Genomic DNA, 19,148 nt, shown 5'->3' with positions numbered 1-19,148 from the left:
ACTGCTTTTTTACTTTACACGCTTCCTCTGGGCAACATAATTTAAAAGCATGGTATTAGTTTTCATTGTTATGCTGACGACACACAGTTATACGTCTCGGCAAAACCAGATGAGAAAAACCAGCTTACTAAAGTTGATCAATGTGTGCAGGATGTAAGAGATTGGATGTTAATTAACTTCCTTCTACTTAATCCTGATTAATTTTGTATTTAGTATTGATCACACTGTAACTTTAAATGACCTTTCTGGTATATCAAGTGAAACAGTGAAGGACCTCGGTGTGATCCCAGCCTTTCATTTGAAGCTCATGTAGATATTATTACAAGGATAGCATTCTTTCACCTCAGATATATTGCCAAGTTAAGGAATATTTTGTCACTAAACGAGTATTACAGTGAACTGGTATGTTTAGATGCTGTCTTCCCCACTCTCATTGATCACTCAGGTTTGTTGACGGTGAAGTCATTGGTCGCTTTACATCTCAGGAAGCCCTCATGTCTGTGTTTCATTCTGGCTCTCCCTTTTAGTTATGCTGTCATAGTTAGTCGCATGGATGCCTCTGCCTGGGATGTGTGTGGTGACTAGGGACGATTCTAGTTCTTCACGAAGACGGTCCACAGGACTTGTGACTTCAGTCGCTCAATAGTTCAGGACTGGAGTTTCCTACAGTCTACCTGAGCCTCCAATAACAAACTGGACTCAATTTAAACTTAAACAAATCTCCTGTTATACTGAACTTTCAGTCTCACGCTATCCGTTTCACCCAAATGAGGATGGGTTCCCTGTTGAGTCTGGTTTCTTTCAAGGTTTCTTCCTATTACCATCTCAGGGAGTTTTTCCTTGTCACTGTCGCTGTCATCCTCGGGTTGCTCATTAGGGACAATCTTATCATTTTGATTCATACACGTTCACATCTTATACAAACTTAAAAAATTCTTTTGATTGTGTAAAGCTGCTTTGCAACAATGTCCATTGTTAAAAGTGCTATACAAATAAAATTGAATTGAATTGAAAGTATCTCCACAATTTAATAACACAATGACAGTGTAAGGGAGCAGCCTTATAATAGAGCACATTGAGGATTGTTTCCCCATGTCCCCTTGGGTCTCCTCTGGGTTCTCAAGGTTCCTCTCACCTCTCAAAAACATGCTAGTAAGCAGATTAGATATGAGTAAGTGCTCCTGGGTGTGAATAAGTGTATGAATGTATGTATGTATATGTGTGTGTATGTGTGTGTGTGTGTGTGTGTGTGTGTGTGTGTGTGTGTGTGTGTGTGAGAGAGAGAGAGAGAGAGAAAAAAACATATACACACATAAAAATATACACACATACACACAACATACACACATTCATACATGCACCCATACACAATATTTAACGTATGTATATATTTTTTTAATAATTAGGAAAGAGAGAGAGAAAGAGTGTGTGTGTGTGTGTGTGTGTGTGTGTGTGTGTGGTGCCCTGCAATGAATTGGGATGCCATCCAGGGTGTATTCATGGCTTGCGCTCCTGAGATCCTGAGCTCCAGATGCTGTGCCACTTACTACAGATGCATATATAAATTAAAAACATTTACATTTAGGCATCTGGTAGACAGTCTAAGATATATATCTATATACAGTTAGCCAATCAGCCAGTCACAGCAGCAGCTCAATCCATAAAATCAAGCACATAAAGGTCAAGAACTTCATTAAAAATTAGGGCCCATATTCACAAAGCTTCTTAAGCCTAAAAGTTGGTCCTAGTGATGAAATTCTAAAAAAAATCTTAGAATTATGACATTTTCTTAGAATTTCCCCTTAAATTTAGGATTAAATCTTAGTAAAGGTAAAAATGATTCACGTAACATCTTAGCCCTAAAAACTGCTCCTAAGGTAAAAGTAGAGAGGAGGACTTTTAAGAGGCTTAAAAGTTTCTATAGTAGAGGACAACATAGCAGAAAGAAGAAATATTCTCCAAACACTGAACATAAAGCTAAAAGTAAACACTGCTCTTTTGTCCAATTTCATTTTCTTGTTGTTTTACTTCCTTCCAGAAGATTGTTGGCTACATACCATCCAAACATGCAACTTAAATAAACTGTCCTACAATCATGTAAATTGGTAAAAAGCCGAGCCAATTTGCTCCCATCAATCTGAAATGGATGACAAGTAATAAAATCAGTATGGTAAATAAATGTAAGAACTTAACTACTGTCTGGAAATTGGTTGCTTCAAAAGTAGACGAATTTTCAACATTTGGCTGTTTTAATTAACTTTAAGATATTTAGCATATAACAGAAACTTTGCATAAAGTAGCCTATAGTTATGATTATACAATTTCTTCATATACAAACATTATGATTTCACTGTCTGTTCTATTTTTACAAAGAGCACATTTCAAACCTTTGCAGAGGTCAGAGGTTTTTTTTTTTATCAACCAATCACAGTCCTTGAATTGCTGCATCATCCCTAGCAACGGGGTCAACCATACCTTCTAACTAAGATAGTTGCTCTGAGAAGTTTCCTAAATCACTTTTAGTCTAGGACTCCCAGCTAGGAGTGTTTAAGCTATGACAGGAGCTCTCTGAGCGAACTCTAAGAAGCTTTGTGAATTGTGAGAGTGTGTGCCCATGATAGCCTTAGACTCTTCTTCTTACCTGAAACCTGCTCTTATAGTGTAAAGAAGACATAATAGAAATTAAAGAAAACTTGCAGACATTATTAAACTCATACACTAACTGGTCACTTTCCTCTAACGTTTCATTAGAAGGGTGTTTCAGGGACCTGCAAACCTTCTTTTCAGTCAAGATTCCTTCCATTATTTTTACCCATTTTTTACCCATTCTGATGTTTGATGTGAACATTAATTAAATCTCTTCACCTGTATCTTCATGATTTTATGTACTGTGCTGCTGGCAAAAGATTTGGTGACTGCATAAGAGCAGGTGTATAGAAATTTTAAACAGGTGTATACAAATACCGTGTGTGTGTACTGTATATGTGTTTGTTACAAATGTTACAGGTGATGCAATCACACTGACACTACAGATGCAGTGAATTTAAATCAGGGTAAAAAATAAAAACAGAAAAAAAAGTCCTTGTTCATGCATAAATTATTGAATGCAGCATAAAATTTCGCCTTCAAAATAAGTTATTAATGACCTCATGGAAATGCTTTATGGAAATTATTGATGCAGCTAACAAAGTGTTCCCCTTATGCCCACGTTAAAACTTTTTTTCTTATGGTGCAGAAGAACTAAATGAAATTGGACCACTGAGAAATGAATAATAGAAAATCTTCTTTGTCTTCTAGACAGAAATTATCCGTCTTTGGTATACATAGGTATATACCTATATGGTAGAGTGGCCAGAGAGTCTCAACAGACCTGAGAATTTTGTTTCTCATGGTCTTAGAGTTCTTCAGGTGCCTTTTGGCAAACTCCAGGTGGGGTGCCATGTGCCTTTTACTAAGGAGTGGCTTCTGTCTGGCGACTCTACCATATAGGTCTGACTGGTGGATCCACAGAGGACCTCTGGAGCTCAGACAGAATGACCATCGGGTTCTTGGTCACCTCTCTGACTAAGGCTCTTCTCCCACGATCTCTCAGTTTAGATGGCCGGCCAGCTCTAGGAAAAGTCTTGGTGGTTTTGAACTTCTTCCACTTATAAATGATGGAGGCCACTGTGCTTGGGACCTTCAAAGCAGCAGACAATTTTCTGTAACCTTCCCCAGATTTGTGCCTCGAGAGAATCCTGTCTCTAAGGTCTACAGACAATTCCTTTGACTTCATGCAACTGAATTTACCACAAGTGGACTCCAATTAAGCTGTAGAAACTTCTCAAGGATGATCAGGGGAAACAGAATGCGCCTGAGCTCAATTTTGTTTGAACCAATTAACCTGCACTTTACCTTTAAAAAAAGTTTAAAAAAATCCCGACAGATAAGTGTTTCCGTTTGTGCACGCAGGCACTGTGGATGTGTGTGTGAATCTAGTACTAGAAGTAAGCTCCCTTCTCTCCCTTCTCATTTTACAGTTACCCTTCCTTCACTCTTTTCATACACAAGCGCGCACACAACGCAAACACTGTTTTATCAAAAAAATAAACAAGAAATCTCTCTAATGACACACAATTGAGCGCACACTAAAGGAATCACCGCTGTACAGTAAAAATAAAACAAATTAACCTGCACTTTACCTTTGAAAAGAATCGCGACAGAGCAGTGTTTCTGTGTAGAGCAGAGAGAAAGAGGGTGTGTGTCTATGAAGGCAAAAGTAGGAGGATTGTGTGTGTGTGTGTGTGTGGGGGGGGGGTGGCGGCTGATGGGGGGCACGGTGTCCAATGACGCGCTCACACACAGACACAACAAGCAGGCTAAGCCTTGTGAAAGTGAAAGTGGATCTTTAACTTCTCTAATGAGACTTTTGCTTTACTCGTGCGCTGTACACACACGCATACAGACACAAAATAAAATATGTTCAACCACACACACTTGGTCACAGTGTTATAGTAAACAGTACATGCGTGCACGGATGATGATTATACCAGTAAGAGACGCGCACTAAAACCCAGCAAGGGAGACGATTACCCACAATTCCGCAGCACAAGAAAGAGAATAACTGTTGGCTCAGTTGTGATCACGTGATGCTCAGCGTCAAAACAAGAAGCGCATAAGTGATGCATGGTACTCGTTACTCGTAAAAAATAAGACTTGTTCGTTTTCCAAGTCAAACTTTATTTAAAATCTTCGCTCGTCTTGTGGAACACTCGCAAACCGCGTTACTCGCAATCCGAGGTTTCACTGTATATATTTTGTTCCATTAGATACTAAGCAACTCCAGGAGTTGCAGACTTTGGATAAACTTGTTGGACATCCACCACAAGAGAAGACTGATGTAGCTGATGAGAGAACTTTTCCTGGCATTTGCCCTTTCTTATAGCCCTTACATACAGCAAGCAACCAATTTTATTTTTTTTTTTCATTATCTTTCTGACTGATTCTTTTCACTGGAAGATTGTCACAATGCTGTGGCCTTAACTTCTGTTTAACTCCTGTATAAATCATACTTTAAATTAAGCAGTGACATTTAATATCTTTGTCAGGTTGGGTGACATTTTTTATCATTTAGTGTCTTGATTTGCCAGATTTTGCTGGTGTCTGTTATATTGTGTGAATTGTAAATGTATTACTCTGTATGCAGTTAATTGAGGATTTTTTTGTTTAATAAAACTATAATATTTCTTATTTGTGTTTTATGCATCTAAATTATATCAGACTTTAATCTCATTATGGTCTTATATATGGCTTATTTGTTTCTCCTTCAAATGCAGTTCTGTTTCTCATGTACATCTCAAAAGTATGTCCCACTTTGTGTCTCAGTTATGTCTCTTTGTTTCTCCTAAGTGGGGTTTAGGAGAAATAGAAAAGACAGTGTCGAGCTTGTAATGAGACAGCTCAATTCAGTCTCATGAGACAAGAAAAAGCCCATTCTGAGCAACAAAATTTTGCTATGGGTATTTTCTTGTCCTGAGACTTCTTCTCCACAAATCAAACCTTTCATGTTCTTGAAATCACTCTTCCTAATCCTTCTTTCCCTTACATCTCTCTCATGTCTCTCTCTTGTCCACTCATCATCATTATTTTTCTACTTCTTCCTTAGTAACTGGTAAAAATAGTGCTTCATAAATCATGCATCCGCTTTCGCTCTTTCTCACACACAGAGATGTAATAGAGAGAAAGAAAATAATAGAAAGAATGCAAATTTGATGAGCGGTGATGTCATCTGGGTTCAGATATAATATGGTACGTTTAAAAGTGGTGAAAGTGTGGAGTTTTTTTCCCTCTTTCTTGGACTGATTAGGACGAGCAGCTTCAGACTGCCTTCCAGTGAAAAAAATATCAGCGTCCTGCTTGAGCACGCTCACTTAGTCTTCCACCTTCTAAATATATATCATGGATCACTCCTCTGGTTACACACCATAATCAATAGGGGACACTTCACATCTTTATACTCAAAACTCTCTAACCACAGTTACACACATACACGTGCACTTAGATTCTTTTAACTGTAGGGCTGCGTTACACATCTGCACTATATTGCAGTCAAGGGCAAGGACACTGCAATATGAAACTGCACTCTATTGTGATGCCAATGCTACTGAGCCTGTGGCACATTGATGCCTACTCCCTAATCCCTAAAGGTGACAAAGTTTATTTGGGCATTAGGTATCTTTTTTGTACTTAAAAACTAACATATTCTATGGATATTTCTTGGATTGCATGAAAACACCATGCCACCAACAACATGGCTACATTACTATAAGTGGTATAGCCAAAAATAGTTTTTAAGCAAGAGATGACATATACGAGACATATACTTAAGCAAAATCATAGGATACTGGACAATTATATTCCAAAGCCCTCATGCATTTTAGCTGGATGCCAGTCAGTAGAATCATTGATGGAACAATTTTATTTATCATTTAAAGCACATTCTACTACCAAGCAATCTTTCCCATATTCATAGTAGCCATAAAATATCGTTGGACTGAACGTGATTAAAATAAATAGTCCTGTGAAATGGGAAATTACTTTCAATCTCATTAAACCAGAACTGCAGTTATTTTGCTTCTTCCACAGTAAACCTGCAGTACTTCATCAGCTGTCTACTAGACACTTCCTTTTCTGTCACACCCTATGTTCAGAGTCTGGTGTACAAACAGGAAAATGCATAATCCTGCTTTTCACAATAACAGCTGCAATTCGGCTGGATTATTGCTGCATTGTTTTTAAAATGTAGAAAGTAATAAAAATCAGAAAAGACCTTGGTATCAGAAGGTCTGTCCAAACTTTTGCCTATTAGTGTAATGAAAATAATTTGATCATAGCAGGTCTCAATAATAGGCAAATACAACATCAGATGAACAACAATACTGCGCAATTATTATTATTATTTTTTAAAAGTGGGCAATACAACATTACTACATACCCCCCTCACTGCTTCCACAGGGTTTAAGTGGGTAGGTTGTAGCCAGGTGCTGCTAATCATCAGCCTGTGTTTAAGTATGAAGTCTTCTGTCCTGACTGAAAGCTTGGGTCATGCAACAGGACAAAGATCTGAAGCACACCAGTAAATCTACATCAGAATGTCTGAAAAAGGAAATAAGCATGTTTTTGGAATGACCTAAGCTACGTTTACACTGTCGGGTAAATCTGACCCAATTCCGCTTTTTTTCTGCTCATATGTGACACATATCGGATATGTTCTATGTCCATGTAAACAGGAATAAAACGCATGCATTCCGATATTTTGAGATCGGTTTCAGGTCTCCTTCATATGTGGAAATAAATCAGATATAAATCAGAAATGTGCTAATGTGATTGTCGTGTAAACAGACAGATCGGATTTCCTGAGGCATTGTGTTCAGTACATCATTAAAACTGTGACTTCTTCGTGGCTTAATGACGTAATGTTATTCTCCGGTGGAACGCGTGTGGAAAGAAGACATCGCTGGTGACATGGAAGAGGAAAAGCACACGGCCTTGTGTTAATGCTCATTTAGGCTAAATAACATTAAGAAATCAGTATTTGGTAAATGAAGCATATGCACAGGCTCCTCCTCCGTTTCAAAACCTTAGTGACGTTTCGCGAACTTTGCATATATCGCAGCGCGTCAAGCATATTTTACCATTTTTTATGCCTTTTTTAATATAAATTATGGCACAGTGATAAAAGTTATTGTTCGTCTGAGGTTGTATTTGCCAAATACTAAGACTAGATACAATTAAATGATAGTTATAATGTATTTAAAAAAACACACATACAATTATAAGAGGGATACTAACTTTCAAACATGACTGTATTGATTACATCCGAATACAGATATAGGCTTTTAGAACATCTACAGACTGTTTAATTGAGAAATTGTATAACATATCTGTGTGGTGTCCCATTATTCTTTCTGCCCAGGGTTCTCAGGATCCACCAGGACCAAGATAAAGCATTAGATGAATAATGTCATTCAAGCCAACCACACCAACCATTCCCATGTTGACTTCATTTTTTATATCGCAAACTTAATTACCCTCTCTATTGACTGGATCAGATTGCATTGATTATAGCGGGAAATAATCCAAACTTTGCTGCTTGGTTGCTAAACCTCGCTTCGTCTCTCCCACTTCAACTCATGTAGGTCCTGATAATTACCTAATGTGTCGAATCAGGTGTTTTAAAGCAGAAAAAGCCTGAAAATGTGCAGTGTGTGCCCTTTCAAGTCTCGAGTCTGACATCCAAGTTTCACACCACTTTATAGATGAAATCAAAAATGCTGTTGCAGCAAGTGGCTTCCTGCTGACATTTCACACTTTAACATGGAGCTGAAATAAAGTGAAACATACAGTATGAAATGCCTCCATCTAGTGCTCTCTAGAAACTGAAGCCTGGACCAAGAAGCCACTTCTCAGAGTGCTTTTGTACACACACACACACAGCAGAGGATAAGCAGGGATTTTAATATAAGTAATAGACAAATATTGTGTGTGTTGAGTGTGTGTGTGAGAGAGAGAGAGAGAGAGAGAGAGAGAGAGAGTGGCATGTAAGTGTTAAAGACACCACCATGGAGAAACCGGATACAAAGCCAGGGCTTATTTTTTAATATTTCATGAGCATTTGCCCTCATACAACAGGAGCAACTGGAGTGTGTTATTGCTGTTTAACTCCTTGTGCCTCACTGAAAGGGTCAGCACTGTGCGGGGAGATGAGATGCACTCGGGAGCTTGTCAGGCACTGCTTTATACAGTACATGTAGAAAGTGCTGCATACACAATTCCGAGCTGGAGAGTCACACGGCATGTAGTGCATGGGTTAACGAAACAAAAACGAAAGCTTTCTAAGCAGTTATATATATATTTTTTTTTAAATAAAAACTATGTGTAAACCAGTTTTCACTCATTTTCACTCAGGGGCTTTAGAAGTTAATGGAATGATCCAGTGCTTTTCAAACCTCACCTCTGTCTACAGTAGTGTGTGTCCTGGTACCAGTCAGGAATTGAGAGGAATTGATTGTTTCCTTCCACTGAGAAAATAACGGGAAATTCACTCACTTATACTTGTAGTCTAAGGGCAGACACCGGGGAGCACCAATTTCAGTTCTTTTTTCAGCACAGAGAAATAATGTGTTAAAATGATTGATCATAATTCCATTAATGCATGTATTATGTTTAAATGACCTATAGACGTGTATAGGCATGATTGAGCTAAAATGATGAAAGCTATAACTATGTTTAACACCTTTTCTTACTGGGAACAGAAGAAAGACTATGAGGATGGCTCGGAGAATTTCTTATGCACACCAAAAGCAGTAGAAACTGGAAAAATGTTAATGTTAATGTACAAAACATGAAGAATGGTGCCTGGTTATAACTGACCTGGGCGTTCACTCTGCTCTTGGCTCCCACAATGTGTCTGAGAGCCATCCGGATGGTGACATGGAGCCTGAGCACCACCGCCTCAATGTCCTGTTCTCCTCGCATGGCAGCTGCCAAAGTGCCCAGTCCCTCCACGTAGGTCCTCCAATGTGGCTGCACCTCAGCTGCCCCCCCAAGACAGGTGCCCATCGTTACCAGGCACATTGGCTTACATGGTCGCACTTCCAGCAGCCCTTGGCACAGTGGACAGTACCACAGACGGAGCAGGGCCCGACCGCACTCCCGTCCCGCCTTAAGGTGCTGCGTGGTGTTCACCACCTCAATGCCCAGGTTCAGCGCCTGAAGGAAAAAACGCGTGGCCAGCAGTGAACGTGAGAGGCGTGTCATCATTAGCTTAGGGTGAGAGCCAAATGCTGATGCGTCACGCCACATCCGGTGCAAGCATTCATCTGAGATTCCTGACGCTGCCCCGTTGCCCAAGAGGCGGCGGTAGGCAAGAGGAAAAAGGCGCGAGAAGAAGGAGGTCACCATGTCGTCCACGTTGGCATCGGAACCAAGGATGTAGAGAGACATGTCCAGGAAAAGCTGGGTGACGGCACCGTTGGCTCCACTACCCAGGCCTGGGAACTCCTCCCTCAGCAGGGTGAGAGTAGAGTTTCGGCCCAAGCGCAACACCATGTCAAAGGCCTCTGAGAGAGAGAGAGAGAGAGAGAGAGAAACAGTTATATGAATATAATGATATAGTTATTCGTGTTATATGCCTCATTAATCCTGTTTGAAATGTTTACAACCCATTAATGTACAGATTTAATACCAGTATATTACACATCAGAAAACATCTAGTAAAGTCCATCACGCTCTGCAGATGACAGACAGCCAGAAAGAATCCGAAGCATCCCTTATTCCCACAGCAATTGGAAACCACAGTTTTCAGAAGTGACCTTCCCGAACAACAAAGGCAGCTTTTCAACAGTTTTAAAGACTTAAAAGGAGAGCATTCATCCACACTGGAGGCTGTTTGAGATGCTGAGCCTCAAAGATGCTGAGAGAAGAAAACGGCACAAATTGTAAGCCTCAGAAATAATCAGATGCATATGAAAGCTCTCAGTGGAGTCTTATCAGCGCCGAAGCATAGAAGGGCTCCGTTCCAAATCCACACCAGCGAGCAGGGGAGAGGAGACGCTGAGATTTAGGAACATGAAAAGAGGGAATAAGATTGGGTTAGATGAGCGAGGCATATCACTGCAAGCATGCGAGTCACTTATTAAGATGTATGCAGTATTTCGTTGGTGTTCAGTATATAACTGCATGTACAGTATGCTTTATCACGTACATGCACTCAGTCGCTTCTTTATTAGCCAGATAAATCCACCTAGCCTGTAGACTCCATACTAAATGGACTAGCACTGATCATATGATATTAAAGGAGTGGATAAGTCTCTTAAAAAAACAGCAGGCACAGTGTTAGTATGAGTTTATCGAGTCTAGCAGTTTCGCAGCGAAACACCATGTACAGTAGCTCTTCATCACAGACGGATTTATTCATAACTCATTCACAGAAGCATCCACACAAGAAATTATGTATTCATGAAAATTTTATGACTTTAGAAAAACATTTCTTCCGAGTGCGTGTCCATTAATGCAGAGGAAACTACGGTGGCCCTGAAGTGCAAAACAAATGAACAAAACTGAAAACAAAATAACAAAACCCAAAAATAACTAATAATCTGACTGGCCGAGAAGTGCAATTCAAAGTAACAAAACGGAAAACAAATTAACAAATTCAAAACCAAATAACAAAACCCAAAACAATTTTTTTTTTTTTTTTTGGGGGGGGGGGGGGGGGGGGGATTTGTTGTTTTGTTTTTGTTATTTTGTTTTCCGTTTTGTTAATTTGTATTTTTGTTTTGTTATTTGTTTTCTGTTTTGTTAATTTGTATTTTTGTTTTGTTTTTTGTTTTCTGTTTTGTTAATTTGTATTTTTGTTTTGTTATTTGTTTTCTGTTTTGTTAATTTGTATTGCCCTTCTCCGCCAGTCAGATATTAGTTATTTTGTTTTCGGTTTCGTTCATTTGGTTTTGAATTTGTTATTCTGTTTTGGGTTCGATTCCCTCCTCAAGGTCTGTGTGCATGGAGTTTGCCTCTGCTTGGTGGGTTTCCTCCCCGTACTCCGATTTCCTCCCACAGTCTAAATACAGCCAGACTAGGCGAACGTCCAGCCCGGTTATGCTATGAATGGAAAAAAAGTTTCCCCTTCCTGATTTGCTTGGGGTTCAAAACTCACCTAGGTACAGTCTTTCTGTATTTTTATGTTAAGCGAAAACTTGTTCACCTCCCTTAATTATCCTCTAGCTCGCCTCCAGGCTTTTTTATCAGGTGCTGTTACACTGTTAAATAATATATACTATATATTCCTATTAGCATGAATATATTACTCTTTTTTGTGCTTTAATAGTCATTTTCGCTGTGCAAGCTTTTATGGAGGTTTGTGGGCGTCAGAAGAAAAATCAGCATTTCTCGAGATCATCATCTGGAAAGATTGATGAGCGAGGTTTTATTGGGTGTAAATGAGACACACCTTCTCTGTTATTCCACCGTGTAGGGGGAGTTTGAGAGTAGTTCCATGCCCAATGCGTGTTAATCATGATCTATTCTATCACCATGACAGTATCTCGGCACAGAGCTGCTGTTAATTGGATATTTTTGGTTGGGTGGCTATCCCTAACCTTGACAGTGACATCCCGTAATTGTACCAAACTATGATCGTGTCATGGCTATGCTGGAAACCATCTGGTCAAGGGCCTTACGGTGGCCTACTAAAATTAACAATTAGTGGATGATTGGACCAAAGTCATTAACTGCACAAAAGACAATTATATGGTAAGATTACAAATTAAACTGTTCCCTATTTACTGATGTAGCAATATTAACCAATCAATCAATTCTCAACACTAATAAATTAAACAACAAAAAATGTATTTATTCCAAAAAAGGAAACTTCGTAATGAATACGAATTAAACTGAGTGAAACAATTTGGAGAGTTTGTCTAAGAAGAGAAAAGTCAGGAAAGGTATCCATGAAAAGTCTGGCATCGTTAATGAACAGGTCAGAGAGGCTGAAGGTGATCCAAAAGAGTGGAGACTCTAATTAGGCCACGCTCCTGGAGTGCCGTGACATCAGCATGCTGCTAAGCAGACTTTTTTCAGCCGCAATCATTAACTACGCCATCCATCTCGACCAGCGAGTGCCGCTGTCAGGGGCCAAGGCTGTTACTAAATCAACACAAGCTGGATGAATCTATAACATTCACTGATGGAGTCGTAACAGAAATCGCTAAGCCGTGGAAGGGTGAAAGGTTTAAAGCCGACTTAAGACGAACAAAAAACAAGTTTGGTCGCCTTTTCATCCAGCCAGTTTGCAGGTTGGTGTTATTTATGCTGTATGAGTACAAGTCTGTGCTCCTTTGCTTATGAAAGGTGCTAAAACCTGTTGCCGTGGTTGCAAGATAAAGGCTGGTCCAAGTTTTGGAAAGGTTCCTCACCTGGTTAAAAAACTTACTTTTAAAATTGGAAACATGTTCCATCTGAAACACAACAGCACATGAAGCCTCAGGTCAGACCCTAAAACTTTCAGCCTGTTATGCTCACCTTAGCAGATACTAAATTGCATAATTTTCCTTTGCAGCCTGAGGACGTTGTGAAAGTAGGTAATCAGAAAAATAGCTCGAAATATTCATGTATTCCAAAAAACTAAAAGAAATTATAAGAACCTGTATTAGACATAATAGTTCCTAAAATGCCCCAAAGGCTAGCTTTTGGCTCATAATAGCTCCTGAAGTGTAATGCCATGATGATTGTGGAAATGGAGTGGAAGTACGTTGCTCTGTATTATACACGCATGAAACATGAAGGTAAAGGTATAATAGTCTGTTTGGAGTTTTTGTGACTCAGCCTCAGTCGACCCGTTGAGCCTCAGACAGACTGACACTTCCTTCAAACATCGAGCTCACAAAGCAGCAACTGCTCAAAAGGACCATTTTATAAGGACCACACATACACACTGTACACAAAACTAAGTGTACTCACACAATGTTAAACACATCCACCCACACGCAAACACATCAGTTATGAAAAAAATGCACACATTAGAAAAATCCAGTATATAATGAGTACAAATCACTTTATATTTCCACGTTTAAAAAAAATACACAACACACCCAAATTAATACTTCTGTTTAATAAATGGAGGAGTTATAGATATGTCACAGTGTATTTAACTGATGGATCTGAAATACACAATACTATTTTGCCTTTATATGCTTTGTGATTTTGTATATTAATTTTCATATACAGAGCTGAAGCTTATGAAACACATCTTTTGTTTCCATAAGCTTGAGTAATATTTTACAGGTTAAGTTTCTAATGACCATGTTGCAAAAAAACAACAACAACATATTGAATGTGCAGAGACAGCACTGCAGGACCATACAAACTAGATACCTACAGTATTGGGGACGTCTTGAGGACGAATCAATCCACTTAGATGTGTTATAAATTAATTTCAAGATTTATATTCACTCCAAATCCTCATACAGTACTGAAGTCATGTATAGGGCATATAAAGACCTTATACAGATGACCTGAAGCTAGTCTGCATTCCTACTGGATAGTGTTCAAAGGATGTCACATGATCAATCAAGTCATTTATTATTCATCAAACGTCATGCTAGTTAACAATCGAGACGCAAGCTAAATCTTGTAGCTATTTTAAGCGCAGAAGAAAACATGAAAAGTCTAAGAAACTCCATGGAGTATCGCGTGAGTAAATTTGCACTTATACTTAAATATATATGTCAAGTTTAAATAGGTTATGTTAATTACCTTTAAAGCATTTATGTGTCTTGGTAGTTTCAATTTAAGAAATCCCCCATGCTATGTAGGTCAGATCCTAAAAATCAATACAAACCCATTAATTAAGACAAGTTAAACTAGCACTATTCAGTTAAAACAAAGAAAGTGCCACTGTAGAATCCGAGGAAAGGCTGATCTGTCTATGGAGAGCCATAAGCTGTAAACAAACGCCTAAGCTGACAAAAAGATTCAATGCACATCGGGATGGAGGCTGGATTTTAATTCGCTTCTGTTTGTCACCTTATCGTCTTTTAATGCTGTGCAACACTTCCAGTATATCCACTTTTTAAAATATTAGTTTCCCTCTGTGATGTGCTTGGTGTCCAGATCACCTGGGTATTAGTGTAGCACTTGTTTTTTTTTTTTTTCTTTTTTCTTCTTTTCAATTTTCTATTCACATTATTTTCTTGTCACCTCTTATGAAATTCACACCCAGTTCAACTTGTCTCTAGGTTCTGACCTTTTCAGGTGATGTTACACTGCAAAATTACACCATCTTCTGCCTCTCCTTCCACCAGTTAGTAGTCATCGCGTGTTTCCAGCCATCTGAGCGCTTGACCTTTTATGGAGATTTTGTGGGCATCGGTAAAGGAGAATGAGCTGTATCGGTGACACGCTTTGCAATTTCTTGTTGACCAACATGTGCATGTGAATACAATGGAAATGATAATTCATGAAACTTTTGCAGAATATCTGAGTGCAGATTGTCGTAGGCAAACATTTTCATACTTTTTTTGGTCTGTTTTTTAAACAAAAACTTGCATTTATGGTAAGTTTTTGCCATATTATCATCGTTGTTTTTTTTTTCAACCCTGATTCTGACTTTTTGTCTATCACTCAATTTGGATTTGTTCTCACAGCTGTATCTCTGCCCTCGACCCAGTCCATTATAGCCAGTGTTTGCCTTACTGATTTAGTGCATTAAAACAATGCGGTTTCTGAATGGTACATTATGATGTCCCTAAAGTGCATAACACAAACCAATAGAAACCATAACAGCAAAAGTGAATACATAATGCAAAAGCAAAACCACAGCAGCAAAAGTTAAAATACACCAGTAAACGCAAAAACATAACAATTTGTGTTTTTGATGAAGTTGCCACACTACCCACAGTACGATGCCCCTGAGGTGCAAAACAAATAAAAAAAAATCTAAATCCAACACCAAAAGTGAAAACACAACAGCAAAATATAGTTGCAAGGAACGATGAGCGAGCCAGAGCACCCTGCGCCATCGACACTCAGGTGCACAGCACAAACTGTTTGTCTTTTGCGGTGTTAAACCTACAAAAAAACATCTCTGCTTGGGTGCACCGCACCACTTGCACACTTCACACAATATGACATAATAGGACTGATGTCAGTTTGGGCCCTAAATATTTGTCATTTCAACTGTGTGTGTGTGTGTGTGTGTGTGGCACATCCAAAATTAAATCATATGAAAATAAACACAAAGAATAAATCGATTAATTTATGCTTATTATCCGCCTGATGATCCTTGTTTGCAACAATTCCTGTTTTCAGGACGTATCCGTGCCGTAGCCAATCAGCAACCGGCACAAGATTAACAAGTTTAATAAGGATTTACCTTTTCCATTCTGAGTAAACGTTGTGTTGTTTGATTTTGCTGTTGTGTTTTCACTTTTGTTCTTGTGTCTGACTTTTTGCTGTTGTGATCTTAAAATTGCTGCAATGTTTTGTTCTTTCCTGTTGCTGTTTTTTATTCTGTTTTGTTTTTGAAATTGCTGCAATGTGTTGTTTTATCCTCCTGTGTTTTTTCTTTTGCTCTTATCGTTTGTTTTTCCAGTTGTTTTCAAATTCGCTCTTAACTTTTTAATTTTGTGTTTTTATATATATATATTTTTTTTTTTCTCTGTTGCTGTTTTGTTTTTGAAATTGCTGCAATGTGTTGTTTTATCCTCCTGTGTTTTTTCTTTTGCTCTTATCGTTTGTTTTTCCTGTTGTTTTCAAATTCGCGCTTAACTTTTTAATTTTGTGTTTTTATATATGTTTTTTTTATTTTCTCTGTTGCTGTTTTGTTTTGCACTTGTTGCTATTTTGAAATTAGTTATGTTTACACTTTCGCAAGACTTTATATCTTTTGCATTTCAGAGCCACTATAGTACAGAGCGATATAAATCATCCGTCAAAATGTTAATATTACCCTTACCAAATGAAGTGCTGCTAATAAAATCACCGGTTCTGGTCTCCCTTTAAATTTTCTGCATTTTAAATCTTTTTTTGATAGCCATAGTTTTTCGGTTGTGATGATTTTCAGCCCATTTTGATCGCTTTATATTTGGCAGTGTTAATTATGTGCCAACACATCTTGATGCATTTTTTCTCATCACACTTTCATTTCAGTAAAACAGACAAAAGTCACACCACGAAGCCCTGTTTATATTTAGTACTTTCCGAGATACAGGAGTATTACAAAAAGAAATTTCTCAATTCATTTTCTTTTGTATGTACACATATGCGTCTGAAACCTAAAAGCTAATGATGTATTTGAATCACTTGGAGATGAGCAATAGAAGAGGACGGGGGGCAGAAAGAGGAGAAAAGGAGAGTCTCTCTTTATTTAATGTTTGATTTTATTAAAAGGGTCACACAGGTCAGGGGAATTGTGCAATGTTCTGCGCTTTTCTATCGTTTCTTAGATCGGGGGGTCTGCATCCACCGGCAGGTCCCATATCAGGTATCTGCTAATGGAGAAAGCGAAGTTGCCTGACACAGCACGGGCATGTAGCGAACAGAGAACTCTTATCTTTTCTAATGGATTACACATCCCCGTTACCAGGGCATTGCTGTGCCCTGACCTCATTGAGCAGAAAGCTTCTGTCCAATAATGCTCTTTGTAGAAATAGAAAAATCTGTTCTATGATGGACGGAGGATATACAGTCGATTGATCTGTGCATGGGGAGGATTTACATTGAGAGGGAAACATGGCTCTTAAAACACCTGCATCATAGAAGAGACAATGTACTGAAGGAGAGTAGCTTATCCAAATCTTCTGTTTCATTTCATTCAGTGATACTGCGAACCTCAAGGATCAATGTTTTTATGGACAAAATGGTTAGACTTAAAGTTAACTGCTAGCATAGCAGATAAATGCTTGGTCAGCTTGACCTTTAAACTGTGAGCATGTGCATTATGGAAGAGCATCAAATTAACCAAAACATTGGCATTATACTGGGGGCTTTCGAGTCAAATCGGGACGTGTGATGAAATTTCTTATGAATGAAGGCGTAAAGCCTGGCTGACATTTAGAGTAGATTTGAAGCAGAGTGTGGTAATGAGATTCTTAGCCACAGTAAAACATTTGAATGTTTTAAAGAAGGCCGCACGTCCGCGAATGACGTTCCCAGCCGAGGTGGCTCGGAGCCCACTGCGGTCATTCAGCAAGTGGGACGTCTGATGCTTAAAAACTAATAACTTGTCGACACGTTTGTGGAAGAGATGCATCCATCAAGGTAACTGTGCACATAATCATTCAGGAACATCACTTGTACATTACAGAAATTAAGCTGAAAGATATTGTAACATCACCCATACAGTCCATTTTCATGTTTGGGTCATTAAAGGAGTTCCTGGGAGGCCAGCATTTCAGACGTGAATGGTATCCAAGCACTAGTGAAACACTGGTATATATTATATACTGTTTAAATAGAATTATATTGAAATTATTTTGCAGTCAGGAGCTATAATAGCTGGCATACACAAACACCTTTTGAGCTCAGTGATTTTACCATAAATGAATATCAATATAAACTTTTTCTACGAGACAAACTCACAGGGGACCAAAATTTAGCTGGAGTGCTTTTAGAGAAATTGAGAAATAAAGGTCGTTTTTAACTCTCGTAACTGTGTTTTGTTTTTCTGCACAATCCAAAGCCCCATTTGACTTGAGAACCCATAACATGACTTGAACACCAATCATAGCATTTATTACTATTAAGGAAATTCCAATGTTATAAAAGCTAGCAACCTTGCAACACAGGAACAGGACAGGGCTGCATGGTTTGTCTTTTTTCCCCTAGTTTCCTTTTCTTTTTTTCGAAACGGGGCACCTAATGGCTTTAACCTTTTCTTCTTCTTTTCTGTAACAAGCATCATGACATTACCCACCTTCAATTAGTCAAGACTTTGAAGAAATGGCTAAAGACAAAACCATCAAGACTAAACCAGTTCACCTTGGGGGTCTGTAGATGTGTTATACAGTATATTACGCTAAATGATTTTGCACACAAAACCCGTAGAATTTTATATACCTGCAAAGGTCAAGAGTAGAGTAGGTCTGTATATTCACAGTATAACAGCAGTTTATTTGGTAGTACAGTGGAAACGTGGATAATGAGCATAATTTGTTCTGGAAGCGGGCTCATATTTCAAAACACCCATAAACCAAATCGAATTTTCCCTTAAGAAATAATGGAAACTCAAATTATTGGTTCCACAGCTTAAAAAAATAATTACATAAAAAATAATTAATACAAAATATAAAATAAAAATAAAACAAATGGACCTGCACTTTACCTTTAAAAAAAAAATCCCAACAGATAAGTGTTTCCATTTGTGCGCGCAGGCGCTGTGTATGTGCGTGTGTGTGTGAAGCTAAAGTAAAGAGCCCCTTCCCCCCTTCCACTTCTCATCTTATACAGTTACCCTTTCTCCACTTTTTTCACACGCACGTGCACGCACAATGGAAACACTGTTTTATCGGAAAAATTAACAAGAAATATCTCTAATGACAATCGATTGAGCGACACACTAATGGAATCACTGCTGTAAAGTAAAAATAAAACAAATAAACCTGCACTTTACC

The 19,148-nt window shown here is 38.5% G+C and overlaps 1 protein-coding gene across 1 annotated transcript in view; it reads right to left on the bottom strand.

The window, feature by feature from the left end:
- Positions 1-19,148, bottom strand: part of gpc3 (glypican 3) — a 124,967-nt gene that overhangs the window by 60,335 nt on the left and 45,484 nt on the right. The window contains exon 3 of the mRNA XM_053506141.1: positions 9,412-10,100. Coding sequence (XP_053362116.1) covers positions 9,412-10,100 — 689 coding nt within the window. The remainder of the gene's footprint in view (positions 1-9,411; positions 10,101-19,148) is intronic.

The sequence above is a fragment of the Clarias gariepinus genome, chromosome 10 (assembly GCF_024256425.1).
Source record: "Clarias gariepinus isolate MV-2021 ecotype Netherlands chromosome 10, CGAR_prim_01v2, whole genome shotgun sequence".
Classification (NCBI taxonomy): domain Eukaryota; kingdom Metazoa; phylum Chordata; class Actinopteri; order Siluriformes; family Clariidae; genus Clarias; species Clarias gariepinus.
Note: the sequence above shows the minus strand (reverse complement) of the source record. Positions and strands in the feature narration are given on the sequence as shown.